This window comes from Nannospalax galili, unplaced genomic scaffold (assembly GCF_000622305.1).
Source record: "Nannospalax galili isolate Female #2095 unplaced genomic scaffold, S.galili_v1.0 scaffold9, whole genome shotgun sequence".
In the NCBI taxonomy this organism is placed as follows: Eukaryota; Metazoa; Chordata; class Mammalia; order Rodentia; family Spalacidae; genus Nannospalax; species Nannospalax galili.
Window position 1 is genome coordinate 7,809,961 of NW_008360332.1, and position 14,640 is coordinate 7,824,600.

General features: G+C 40.0%; 1 protein-coding gene across 3 annotated transcripts in view; it reads left to right on the plus strand.

Annotated features, from left to right (window-relative positions):
- Clca2 (chloride channel accessory 2) overlaps nucleotides 1-13,765 on the plus strand; it is a 32,613-nt gene extending 18,848 nt beyond the window's left edge. For 2 of the 3 annotated variants that reach the window (XM_017796412.1, XM_008826249.3), the window contains 5 exons: nucleotides 3,979-4,203; nucleotides 6,644-6,914; nucleotides 7,811-7,981; nucleotides 10,782-11,012; nucleotides 12,372-13,765. In XM_017796412.1, the coding sequence (XP_017651901.1) occupies nucleotides 3,979-4,203; nucleotides 6,644-6,914; nucleotides 7,811-7,981; nucleotides 10,782-11,012; nucleotides 12,372-12,814 (1,341 nt within the window). In that variant the 3' untranslated portion in view covers nucleotides 12,815-13,765. The remainder of the gene's footprint in view (nucleotides 1-3,978; nucleotides 4,204-6,643; nucleotides 6,915-7,810; nucleotides 7,982-10,781; nucleotides 11,013-12,371) is intronic. The other variant, XM_017796413.2, reaches the window with a different exon arrangement.
- The last annotated feature ends 875 nt before the right edge of the window (nucleotides 13,766-14,640 follow it).

The following is a 14,640-nucleotide window of genomic DNA, read 5'->3' on the forward strand; positions in this document are numbered from 1 at the left end:
GAAGTAGACGAATTCCTGTACATATATACTTCACCATGATGGAATCAGGAAGATGTAGAAAGTCAGACCAATAAGAAGGAACAAGACTGAAATGATAATAGAGTCTTCCATAGAGGGAAAACCTCTGGGCTAGAGAGCTTCACACTGAGACCGCCGAACACTTAGAAAAGAACTAACATCACTTCTTCTTACATTATTCTTAAAAAATGATGGGATGGGACTGGAGATGATGCAGCCACTAAATGCTAAGGCTAACAACAAAAATGTCAAAGGTTTGGCTCTCGGCACCCACAAATGAGTACTGTCTCTTCAGCTTCCTCAAATATCACAAAAATTGAATAAAAATTAATTTGTTTAAATTAAGGGATGATGAGATGATTCAGCAGGTAAAGACAGTTACTGCACAAGCCTGACAAACTAAGATCCATCCCTGGAACCCACATAAAGATGGAGGGAGAGAACTGACTCTACAAGGTTGTAGAGTCACACACAAAAGTTTTTAAAAATATATTCTTAAAAAATGAACAGAATTGCTCCAAACACATTCTTTGAGGCCAGCATTATCCTGTATCAAAACAAGGATGCAAGAATAAAGAGAGCTAGGTTACTATTCTTGATGACTGTAAATGCAAAAAACGTTACCAGCCTTGACAAGCATGATGCCATAACAAGTATGATTCCAAAGTGACAGTGCCAGAATTTGGAGGGTGGAGGCAGGAGGATTGTGGATTTGGCGCCAGCTTGGTTTTACTTCTGTATTAGTTACTTTTCTATTGCTATGATAAAACTTCATGACCAAAATAACTTATGGAAGGAAGAGTTTATTTGGCTAACGGCTCCAGAGGGAGAAGTCCATCATGGCAGGAGGACAGAGGTGACTAGAGCAGGAGGCTGAGTGCTCACATCTTCAAACACACCCAGGAAGCAGAGAAAGACAAACTATGAACTCTCAAAACTCACCCCCAGTCAAGGTGCTTCCTCCATAAGGCCACACCTCCTAAATCTCCAAAACAGCGCCACCAATTGGAGACAAAGTGTTCAAATACTTGGAGCCCATGGGGGGCATTTCTTCATTCAAGCCACCACAACATAGCAAGACCCTGTATTTAAAAAAGGAAAAAGTCTTTGATAAAATATTAGCAAATCAAATTCAACAGCACACTGAAAGTTTTATTCACCATGATCAGGTAGAATTTATTCAAAGAAGCAAGGCTAGTTCAACATATACAAATCAATGATTATGCTAAAACACACCAACTGAACAAAGGACAAACCATAGAATCATCTGGATAGAAGGCCTCTGTTAAAATTCAACATCTCTCTATGGTAAACATTTTGAACATATTAGGCATACAAAGAACATACCTCAGCATGTTAAAGGGCATAAATATTAAGCCATCTGGAAGCATCATACTAAACAGGGACAAGCTGAAAACTTTTCCTCTAAGTTCTAGGACAAGGATGCTCTCGCCACTGTATTCAACCTTGGATTGGAAGTTCTAGCCAGGATAATCAGACAAGAAAAAGAAATAGAGGCCATTCCAATTAGAAGAGAGAAGACGAAATCATCACTGTTTCTAAATGCCATGGTCTTATATAGAAACCTCCAAAGACACCACTAAAATGCTATTCAAAACTAATAAATGAATTTAGAAAAGGTGCAGGATACAAAATGAGCATTCAAAATCAGTAGCATTACCATCTGTCACTAGTAAATTATGTGAAGTGAGAATCAAGAAGTGATCCCATTTAAAATAACTACAAATATTATAAAATACTTAGGACTAAGTTTACCCAGAGATGTGCGATCTCTATAACAAAAACCATAAAACACTGGTGAAAGCAGTCAAAGAGGCGGAAATATATGGAAAGACATCCTGTGTTCATGAATTAGAAGAACCAATGTTATTAAAACACTGTAGGTGATTTGCAGATCCAATGCAATCCCTATCAAAACAGCAATGACATTGACATTCTTCACAGAACTGAAGGAAAAATCCTCAAATTTGTATGGAGTCACAAAACTTCTCAATAGCCAAAGCTATCTTGGATAAAAGTAATAAAGGAGGAACCTTTACATTATCTAACTTTAAAATATACTATAAAGCTATAGTAATCAAAACAGCATGCTATTGCCATAAAAAGAGATACATAAGCCAGTGGGGGGGGGGATGCCCTAGAAGTAAATTCACATACCTTTAGTCAACTGATTTTTTTTTTGGTAGGAGGTAAGATATAGTCTCCTTCTACAGCCCAAGCTGGTTTAGAACTCACTATGTAATCCCCAGATTCACCTTGAACTCTCTCCTTAATCCTCCTGCATCATTTCCCAAGTAATGGAATTGCAGGTGTGAGCCATCACACTCAGCTAACCAACCGATTTTTGACAAAGAGGCTGAGACTGTGCATTGAAGAAAGAACAGTCTTTTCAATAAATGATGTTAGAGAGGTTTGGCTATGCAGAAGAATGAAAATAGGCTCCTATCACTCATCAGCTACAAAGACCAAATCAAGTGGATTAAAGTCTTACAGGTAAAACCTGAAACTCTTAATACTACTAGAAGATAGCATAGCAGAACTATTTCAGCACCTTAAAATGGGCAAGGGGTTTGAGGAGGAGATGAAATTCCCCCAAAGATGTAATAAGATTACATCAAACTAAAATGCTTCTGCTCAACAAAGGAAACAACCCAACACAAAGAGCCTGCAGAATAAGAAAATGCTGCAAAGTTTACTTCTGACAGGGGGTTGAGATCCAGAATAGATAAGGAGCTCCAAACACTCTACAGCAAAATTTAAAATAATCCAAATTTTAAAACTGGACAGTAGGAGCTAGAGAGATGGCTCAGAGGTTAAGAGCATTGTCTGTTCTTCCAGAGGACCCAGTTAGATTCCAAGCACCCATATGGTGGCTAACAAATCATCTGTAACTCCATTTCCAGGGGATCTGACATCCTGTTCTAGTCTCTGGGGAGCATTGCACACATGTGGTACACTAACATATATGCAGTCAAAACATACATATACATATACATATATATATGTATATATACAATAAACCTAAATGGACATTTCTCAAAAGGAGACACATGAACAGCAAAAAGGTGTGTGAAAATATACTTAACATGACTAATCATTAGAGAACTACAGATCGAAACTGCAGTGAGCTGTGCCCTTGTTCCAGTAAGAATGCTGTCATCAAGAATATGATCACACATGCTGATGAGAATTCCACAGTACATGGGAATGTAAATTAACACAGACATCATAGAAATCAGCATGAAACTTCCTCACAAAACCAGAAATACAACCAGCATCTAATCTGAAAACTTGTTTTCTTATTTCTTACTGAGATATGTAAAAGAATCTGTATATTATATACAAATTAAGAGAATGTAAGCATAGTCATAAGCAAAACTTTCTAAAAGCTCATCATTATAAGTGATGATGTGAGGCCAATGCTTAGCTGGATGAGATGATATGAGAAGAGCTAAATTATTTTTGAGGGATAATGGAGTGGCTAGAGATAGCATGCTTGCCTAGCATGTACAAGGTCCTAGGTTTGATCCCTAGCACCAGAAGAAAACAATCAAACAAACAAATGAACAGTGGAGGAGCATGGTGGCACACAACTGTGATCACAGAAAACAATCAAAGAAATGAACAGTGGAGGAGCATGGTGGCACACAACTGTGATCACTGCACTTGGAGGAGGAGGATCAGGAGTTGAAGGCCAGCCTGGGCTATGTGAGACCTCGTCTCAAACAGAAATAGCATGAAGTGATACGTTAACTATAATGAGATATTTTATAACTAGTTACATCTTGCACAATATTTTCTTTGGTTTACATAAGTATAGTGCATGTCAGAATTAAATGTATTTACTTTTGCCTCTTCGAGTTTGTCTTAAAAACAAAGAAAAAGAGGGAGCTTCTATGCATTCCCTGGAAGCTTTCACATAGATGTTCTCTTTAACAGCTTGAAAGTATGGGTGTAACTGTGCGGCCTCAGCACCAACTCACCAGAACTGTGACTGTGGACAGCAGTGTGGGCAACGACACTGTTTTTCTGGTCACATGGCAGACCGGCAGTCCCCCTGAGATTGTGTTATTTGATCCTAATGGAAGAAAATATAACACGAGCAATTTCATCACCAATCTGGCCTTTCAGACAGCCGGCCTTCAGATTGCTGGAACTGCTAAGGTGGGTGTAGGAGCCTGTTCATAACCGACAGCACTGAGCTAAGCACATTGCCGTTCAGCTGAGTCACATGATTAAATGTATCAAGGTAGCATGCTTGCCTAGCATGCACAAGGCCCTGGGTTTGATCCCCAGCACCAGAAGAAAACAATCAAACAAACAAATGAACAATGAAGGCGTGTGGTGGCACACAACTGTAAGGAAATTTTGTTAGGCCATCTCAAAACTCGAAAGACATTCTTGTGAATGTTAGAACTGTAAGAGGAGCAAAGTCTAGCTAAAACTTTAAATATCAGATAAAGACATCTTACTTTAATAATGGAAATGAGTGTGTCCACTAGTAGCACAAATACTGTTTTAAAACCTATGTCTTTCCTTCTTAAAGATTTATTTTATTTTTAATTATGTATATGTGTGTTTGCACATGCACATGAGTACAGGTGTCCCTGGAGGTCAGAAGTATCAAATCCCCCTGGAACTGGAGTTCCAGGCGATGAGATGACCAGTGTGGGCACTGAACTAAACTCTGGTCCTCTGCAAGAGCAGTGCCAACTCCTAACCACACAGCCATCTCCCCATCCCCTGAAACCTATATCTTTCTTTACATAATACATACACACATGTTTCCTATATGTTAGGAACAACTCTGCATACTCTTTCGAATATGCCAATACAATATGTATGTTTGTAGCATCTGCTGTGTTCTGGGTCTTGTGGATTCTTTAGAATAAAATACTCTGACAGTAGTAAGCACCTGAGTAGGTATACCACACCAGAGTGTGCATAAGGGCAGGAGAAGTTTTCGTGGGGTCCAGTTGATAAGCAGCAAGGGCTGTGCAGGACAGCAGAGGGAGTGGGGATTGAATCCTGGCAGTCACAGGGAAGAACTGGAAGCTCAGAGCAGGACTCTGCCTCCCTCAGGCATCATGTCTACTCTGCCTCCCTGCTTCCCCTTCCCGCCTTCTCCCACTACTTTACCACTTTTGTTTTACAAGGTCTTGCATTGCTGTCCAGGTTGGACTCAAAATCCCAAACCCAAGCACTCCTACCACTTCAGCTTCTCAAGTTCCCAAGTGGGACTACAGGTGTGCCACAATGACCAGATGGGCAGCAGCTTCTTAACTGGCCTGTTTGGATTCTGGCTGACAGCCATACAAGGCGACCTCCACCCCTTCAGATGATCTTTCCGAGGCAAACATCCGATCAGCCTGTCTGCTGCTCAGAACTCTGCGGCACTCTCAGGTTGAAATCGGAGCAGTCAAGGCTGGGCTCTGGGCCCTTTGTGTCTGGCTTCTGCTCCAGCTCATTCCTCACCTTTCCCCAAAACATCTGACTCTGTTCCTACTGAACTTTTCTGCAAATTCTTTGTGTTCTTTTCTCACCTGCGCATGAGGGCCATGAACACTGCACATCTTTCTTGCTCTCTTGCCTGACCTCTTTATATGGATCAGGCGCCAGCCCTGTATCAAAACACCAAAGGGAACATTTTGATGTGGCAGTCCCTGTCAATGTATCTGTTACAGTCATGATTCCAAAGTAAAAATGGACATCTAGAGAGATGACTTTGGTACTTGACTCAGACCTTTCTGGAAAACGGCACACACATGAATCCCATTGAAGAAGGGCCACCTGACCCTCACCTTGACACATTGTGTTTTTTCTGATTCCTCTGATTACCTCCAGGGTTTTAAAAGGAGCAGCAGAGGCCAAAACAATGCACACATATATGATATATCATATATATATATATATGATATATATGTGTGTGTGTGTGTGTGTGTGTGTATTACAAAGCAATACTCTGCTGCATGGAAATCTTAGCCTTTTTTCTTTCAAACGTTTTTGTTTCTTTCAGGCAGTCTAGCTTAAGAGGGTGACAGCAGGATTTCTACAAATTATTCAACATAGTCATTCTATAATTCTTACCTCTTTAAAATAATAGGTTATTTTCTTGGTCCCCAGTAGCATATGTAGTTTTGGTGTTTGAGATTTTTCAAGGTTTGGGAAATAGAACAATAGAAGAATGTTGTTGTTTTAGCCCAGGGTGTGTCATAATGGCCACTCAGTTTGATATAATTTTATCAGTTTTGAAAGGAATAAAAATATTTAAATTCCTTTTGGGGAAAGGAGTTCAGATTAATGTTTGCAAAGTGCTTTGAAGCTGGATGCTGTTATGACAATGTTCTAAAACTGTGAGTTAAAGTTCTTCCTCCTGCTCCAATAAACCCAGGATAAATTCCTTCTAGAGTTGCCTAACAACAAAGGCGGCTTTGTTAACCATCACTTAACTAATACTGCCATTTCTAACATCCCTTTCTTACATTAAAATAAAAATATAACATCAACAGAACATCAAAAATAATAGAGGCATAAATATAGGCTTTAAAATTAAGGGCCACATTTTTTCTTCACATATTACAAAAATAAAACCTTTGTTTTGCAGCCTGGGCTCTGGACTTACACCCTGAACAATACTCATCATTCTCCTCAAGCCCTGACAGTGACAGTGGCCTCCCGGGCCTCCAGCCCTGTCAGGCCCCCAGTCACTGTGAATGCCTTTGTGGAAAGAGATAGCACCTACTTCCCCCATCCTGTGACAATTTATGCAAATGTGAGAAAGGGACTGAATCCCATTCTTAACGCCACTGTCATGGCAACAATTGAGACAGAGACTGGAGATCCTATTATGCTGAAACTTTTGGATAATGGAGCAGGTAACAAGGAATAGCACGGCATTGTTCTGGTTCTCAAGAGTTACACTGTGATGAGGTTGCTTAGATGTTACTCTTACCTGTAAAGTTCCTTCGATCCATTTGCTCTCCTGTTCAATCTTAGCAGATGCTTGAGAGCTTGTCTGAGATTCTAGCCGAGGCCCATAGCTACTAATATACCCTTGACTGAAGACCAGTCCCCCCTCAGGGAAGGTCATCCTTTTCAACTGAGTGTGCTGCTTTGGGAGGGACACCCAGGGAGTGCTGACAGAGGAAGGGGAACACCCACCTAGTCAGCAAGATCAGCTGAATCCATTCTAGTGATTAATGGGGTGGCAGGTATCACAGATGCCTCTCACATCTTCTTACCAGATTCCTAATTCTCATAGAATCACTGAAAACTTGGGGAAAGAGTCCCCACACAGCTCCTCAGAATGGCATTGCCTGAGCATAAAGGTGGAAGACCATAGAAAGCCATCTGACAAAAGGGTCTGTGACCATACATAAGCCTAAGAATGTTCTTGACTTCTATAGAAAACTATTATTATTTGCAGTTATAAGAATTAGAGCTTTGCAGTGATTTTTTTAGGTGTTTTGTTAGCACTGAAGCAGATACAAGCCATTGACCTTTAGATGAGGTTGGGCACAGTCAGAGTAATATGACTGTAGGTCATTCACCATTAGAAAATACCTTTTCAGAGGTCATGGAATCACAGGAAGAATTTATGAAGCCATCAGATCTTTAAACCACGTTATAATATCAAAAGTAGCTATGCGTATGATAATATATGCTAAAATAGAAATAATAAAGGGAGTAGTGTTTTAATATCTTACTAAATATTAGCACTCAACTGTAATGAACAAGTGTTGACAATGAATCTTTATTTATGTATACACAGGTGCTGATGTTATAAAAAATGATGGAGTTTACTCCAGGTATTTTTTCTCCTTTGCTGTAAGTGGTAGATATAGCTTGACGGTGCATGTCCATCACTCTCCCAGCATCAGCACCCTAGCCCACTCTGTCCCAGGAAGCCATGCGATGTATGTACCAGGTTATATAGCAAATGGTAAGAACCATTGGCACTGTGAATGTGAGTAATGTCAGTTCATGTATGTATTGCTGATGAGTGTGTGTCTATGATAAGCACAGGAAGAAAGGAAGGTGGGAAGAAGGCAAGGAGAGAACTGAGAGAAATGGAATCTCCAAACTAAGGTCTGTGGCTATAGCTCAGTGGAAGAGTGCTTGCCTAGGTTCAAGCAAGAGTGCTTGAAGCCCTACGGTTCAATCCCCAGTGCCACACATACACACAAAAACTATCCTGAAATCAGTATATAATTTGTCGACTGTCTCTTTAATCCTTGGTAATTCATGGTCATGGATAAGAGACAATAGGTAATTCCTATAGATTTCTCCTCTCTGTTTTAATAACTATATTGAATGTTGCCTTGTGATTATTTAATCAGAATTATTAATAGATAAAGAGATTTATTACAGTGTCTAGGTTTTAGGCTCTCATATTTCCTTTACAGAAGTTTAAGGCAAGTGGAGGGGGGAGCAAAACGTTAGGAGTTGCGAGCAGGATGCAGTCAGTCCAAATAATCTATACAGGATAGACTTCCTGAATATACTGAGCCTGGGTGCCACAGACAATCTGAAAGATTCCTGAAGAGATTCTGTTTTCCTTCAAGAGAAACGTTCCAAATAGAAGAAGCTATCTATTCTTTTTTTATAAAACAGTATTACTTTAGTTCCTGCTAGGAAACAGTAGTTAAAATATAACAGAAAAATCGAAGTCTTCCCTGTCCTGCTATCTTTAAAAGCAGCCTCAGAAACCATTTCTAATCACTTTCATTTCTAAAAATACAGGGTTTCTCTCTTTCCCTCTCATCCTCTTTCTTTCTTTTTTTCTTTCTTATCTTTGCTTCATTTTGTTGCATGGAACCCAGGGTCTTGTGCATGCCAAGCATGTGCTCCTCCACTGAGCTGTCCTCTCAGCTTCTTTCTATCAGGCCTCCAACTGCTGGAAATTCTGAGAGGTCACTCCTCACCTTCCGCTTTCTGGAGCCACACTGCTTGGGTCTGAAGCCCAGCTTCTTCGTTTACTGCTGTGTGACACTGAGCAAATTACTTAGCTTCTCTCTGCTTCTGTCTCATCATCTGTAATGTATAGGGACAATAACTGTACCTTCTACATTGCAAGGAAAATTCAATATTTGATACAGAAAGGTATTTAAAGTGCCTGACCATAGAAAGCACTCAGTGAACACTACCTGACCATAGAACGTGCTCAGTGAGCACTACTTATAACAGCTAGAAATCATTAACAGGTTACCCCATTAATCCATATGGCTTTGATAATATTTATATGCCCATAACCTCCAAATTCATAACTTCAAATTTATTGAATCTAGCTAAAACTTCTTTTTGGCCTGAAAATCTATCTTTAACCAGCTCTGATTTGTTAGAAGAATCACAAGTCTTATAATTTTTGGTCTCTTTCTCCTTAGCTTGTTTCTTCTACTAAATTACACCAATTTAAAACTATTTTAGGAGCTATCTTTTAATCAACTTTTCACTGCTCATTCCATATTCAAATCTATCATTAATTTCTGCTGACTTGATCTCCAAAGTGCACCTTGCACTGTCCTTTCTTACTCCTTCTGCAGTAGCCGTCCCAGGCTGCCCTCATCCTCTTTCCTCTGGACTACTACTAGTTGACTGTCTCAAATTGACCCCTTACTTGTTGTGGTTTGATTCATTTTCTTAGCAGCCTACTAGAAAGCAGACTGATCATGTCACTTCCTGCTTCCTCGGAACACCGAGATTAAAATATAAAACCACTACACCTGGTCCCCAGGCCACACATGAACTTCTGTCTCACCCAAGCTATTCTTCTTTCTTTCTGTTTGTCTGTTATGCTGCTAGGGGTTAAGCCTGGGGTACCATGCATACTAGGCAAGTGCAGTACCCCTGACCTGTTTCCCCAGCTACACTCTTCCTCTTCCTCTTCTTCCTGTGCCTGCTCCTGCTCCTGCTCTTCCTCCCTTCCCCCTCCTCCTCCTCCTCTTCTTCTTCTTTATATTTTTATTGAAGTTTTGCGATTTTCATACAATATATTCTTATGATATTTAGATCCCTTACCCATCCACACCTTCTCTTACTGCCCCCTGCCCAATTTAGTATAGTCATATATATAATATAGTATATATATTATATAATATATATAAGGCCTATAGAGTCTAATATTGTGCCCCCAAATGTCCTTCAGTGTGGGTGCACCCATTGGAGCCTGGTTAAGCTACCAAGAGTCTCATCCTTGAAAGAGACTGACTCTTCCCTCCCAGCAGCCATTGATTGCCAATAGTTCCTCAGGTAGCTACAGCTACCCTCCTCTTTAACTCGGTCTCCCTATTCTGCAGCTTTTCCACACTCTGTCTTCATACAAGCCGTTCCTTTTGCCTAGGATGTTTTGCCCTTCACTTCTTACCTGTCTGACTCAATCTTTAGGAAAGTTGTTAAATGTTACTTCCTGATGCCACCCTAAATTATGTGCCTGAGTCATTGTCTTTCATAGCTCCCTGGTTTGTTGCCTTTTATATTAGTCACAGTTTGTAAATGTGTATTTACTAATATGACTAACATGACCGTAATTTCATGAGGGAGACTGTTTTTTCTGATTACCAGCGTAGCATATGCTCCCAGTGAATATGTATCGGGTGAATGAATGGATGAATGAGTGCATGATTGAATAAAGTCAGTTACTCTAAAGATGTGCTTTAAAATAAGGTGTAGAAATATCTCAGTTATCTGTCAAGAATGTCTGGAAGATTTGTGATTTGCTATTTTGGCTGTTCTTTGTGCTCCAGATAATATTCAGATGAATGCTCCCAAAACACCAGGGCACAAGAGTGAGGAGGAGCAGTGGGGCCTGAGCCGAGTAAGCTCTGGGGGCTCCTTTTCAGTGCTGCAAGTTCCAACTGGCCCCCATCCTGACATGTTTCCACCATGCAAAATTATCGACCTAGAAGCTGTAAAAATGAAAGACGAAGTGATCCTGTCTTGGACAGCACCTGGAGAAGACTTCGATCAGGGCCAGGGTAGGCTTGGAGCTTCAATACCTACCTTTCCATAGACAGTATTTCATTTTTTATTTGATCTGATTTGATTACTCTGTGTGTGTGTGTGTGTGTGTGTGTGTGTGTGTGTGTGTGCACTGTTGTGTATGGGTGCCTGCAGAAGCCAGAAGTAGGCAGCACCCCGGAGCCGGAGTTACAGACCATTGTGAGCTGCCCCACATGGGTGCTGAGAACTGAACTCCAGTCCTCTGCGAGGGCAGCAAATGTTCTTAACCACTGAACCATCTCTCCATACCCTGCACAGACAGGATTTCTAAGAACTGTGTTGAGGATTAGTTGGGTTAAAATAGCTTTGGTCTTCAGAGATGATGAAGACAGTTACAGAGGGTTATCATAAAAAGCTCTGAGTTACTGATAACACCTTAAATCCTGGAATGCAGGGAGTAATGTGCACTGTCTTCCCAGGACTGAAGACTTATTGGCACTAATCACCCAGAAACCTTGACTAGAAACATAAACCGCACACTGAGGTGGCCTCTTGAGCAGAAAAGGATTCTGTACAGTACAGCACATGCTTCCAAATACTGGAAGGACTGGCCCCCTGAAGACTATTTAGGCAGCATTTGTTTGTGTATTTTCAAGTCAAGTTCAGGGTACTGTTTTCTGTGACTGGTGAAAATGCTGGCATGTTCTCCTGTCCTGTTTCTGGCCACCACCATTCCCGTGGCAGAGGTGGGTGCAGTCCCCTGGCTCCAGTCTTTCTCGCCCTTGCTTTTTAGGAGGACATAGATGAGTGTCTTCTCCTGTCACTTTTCTAAGGCCTTTGCTTCTACCTACACCATCTTTCCCAGGCTTTTACACAGCACCACTGTTGAGAAATTTGCATTCTCCCATATTAATTTGAAAGCCACTTTCACCGTATACCAAATTCCTAAATATACTTTGTTCTATTTTTGGATATACATTGACACTGTTGTCTGTTGTGTTTTAGTTATTGAGACATTCTAGTTTTTTTTTTTAATCTCATAGGCTTACTCTTACCACATTACTACTTTTTAACTTTACGTGGTCAATTTTTTTAGTTATTTCCAATACAAATGTTACAATAAGCTTCACTAATTAAAGCAAGGACTGGCAGCAGTTCAAATAAAGTGACATAAAATCTACATAATAACATAAGGGGAAAAAGAATCCCTGATTAATTTGTACCTTGATTTCGACGAGTATGAAGTCAGATTTTAATATGAGCCTTCGCGGTTTTAGAGTTTGGCTCTTACTTTTCTTGTTCTTTATTCCTTGATCTTGTTGCTTTTGGTGGCTATTCTCATTTCTAACAAACTCAAGGTGACTTAACCTTCCCTTCTATATTTTTAATTTCAGCTACGAGCTACGAAATAAGAATGAGTAGAAGTCTACGGAGCATTCAGGGTGACTTTAACAGTGCCATTTTAGTGAACACGTCAGAGCTGAATCCTCAGCAAGCTGGCAACAGGGAGATCTTTACATTCTCACCCAAGCTTTTTGCCAATGAACCTGACCATGGACCTGATGGAGAAATACAAGGAAACCACGGAGTATATGTGGCCATGAGAGCAACAGATAGAAACTCCCTGAAGTCAGCTGTGTCCAACGTTGCCCTGGTGTCTCTGCTTCTCCCCCTGCACTCTGCTCCTGCACTTAGCAGAGATAATCTTATATTGAAAGGAGTTTTAATAGCAATGGGATTGGTAGGAATCATTTGCCTTACTATAGCTTTAATACACTGGACTTTAAACAGGAAAAGGAGGGTATTAAAGGAAGAGAATGGAACAAAATTACTATGAACAAATGCACAAAGTACTTTCCTTCTTAGATATAAGGCCCATGGCATTGCATTTATAGAAAATGCCAAAAAAAAGAAATTAGCATCAACCTGTGCTAAAATGCATTGGGCCTTTATATAATAAAGTTCAAGTTTTTACATAGTAGATAGACAAAAAAACATTTTATAATACTCATTTTAGGGGAAGAGTTAGAAAACCATTAGGTGTTAGTTAGAGAGAAACAATAAAAATTATTCTTCAAAGTAATGACTTTAAAAGCAGAGCTAGGGCAAAATTGAAGTGAAGCCAAGAGAAGCTTGTTTTATTGAAGTGGGAAAACAAGTTTTACATACAGAAAGGGGGTTGGATCTGAATTACACAGTATAACTGTCTACGTGAAGGAATTGTGTTCCTTTGATTAATTTTTCATTTCTCCTTATCTGTGCAGAGCAGGATGCTGGTTTATGACTGAAGAACAAGCCGTGTTTTATAGATGAAGCCCCTATTGTAAAGTTCTTTATCTCTTGCCATTCGGTTAAATATACTACAACTCAAATCCCTCTACTAATGCTCAATGAGGTCTTTTTCTTGCTGTAAGAGGAAACCTTAGAATGAGGCTACTGTCCTTATCCCTTTATACTGGCTTTGTAACAGAGGTCTACTGAATAATTATGTTTTTACACCCATTGAAGCAGCTTTTCAAGATATTGCCTTGGGAATAATTGAAAGAAAATAATTATAGCTCTCATAACACTTTAAGTAAAGAAGAAAAGAAATTGTTCTGAAATATATATATATATCATACAGTTTTGGTCTATTTCAAAGAAGAGGCCATAAGGGGAGGAACCTTTAGAAACAAGTAGCAGATTCTGACCTCTGGTTAAGTAAGAATCTACACTCCTTTCTCCATCAAGTGCAAAAAAAGGGGGGGGGAATGCAAATAACAAGGAAATAAAAATCCTCTTTCCTCTATTTTAACTTCCACTTATTTTTGAAGGGTTATTAAATCATAGTATCATTTGGTTTTAAAATTCATGAACTTAAAACTTTATTGAATTGCAATAAATTATAATGTACACAAGGCCTTGGTTTTATAACCAGGACTAGTTAAGAATGAAAATTACATCATGTTTTGGGGAGGAGTGGGGAGAAATGTGGAGAGCTGGGAAGAAAGGGAAAGCATGAAGCCTTAAGTGAGAGGCTCCCAAGTGCCAGGGAGAAAATCATCCAGCAATTCTCTCTGCATGGTCACCTCCTTGTAGTTCCTGTTACTGAGCATATCTGCCCTGTTAACATCTACATTTCACAGTGCCTAAATCTTCACGGACAAGAACTTTGAGGTCTTTGCAGTCCAGTTTCAGCTGGGGGGTGGCTCTTGCCCTCCACTGACATTACACCTGACAACCTGGAATTTGCTTCTCTATACCTTCAAGGTGGGCCAATAAAATACAGAGACAGGCCTGTGGTAGGTTTCAAATTCTCTGATGTTTTTCTCACTTTACAGACAAAGAGATGGAGTATTAAGCAGTAATTCAAAGTCCTGTGCTAGAGAATGACAGAGCTGTGTAAAAGCAGAACCTGGATATCAGATATTCCTTCACACATATTTAGGAAGGCAGGAAAGTTGCCAGGGATTATACTTATGAAGACCTAATTCTTTCAAGATCCATTAGCAGGAGAGAGCTGCTTGAGGGGGTGCATGTCTGAAACTAAACATTCAAGAGTCAGAAGGACTGAGAGCTGAGGCCAGCCTGGGCTATACAGAAAGACTATCTCAAAAAGTTAAAGCACAACAACAAAAACTACATAGGAAAAAAAGTAAGAAGGGATAAAAGAACTTGCTTTGT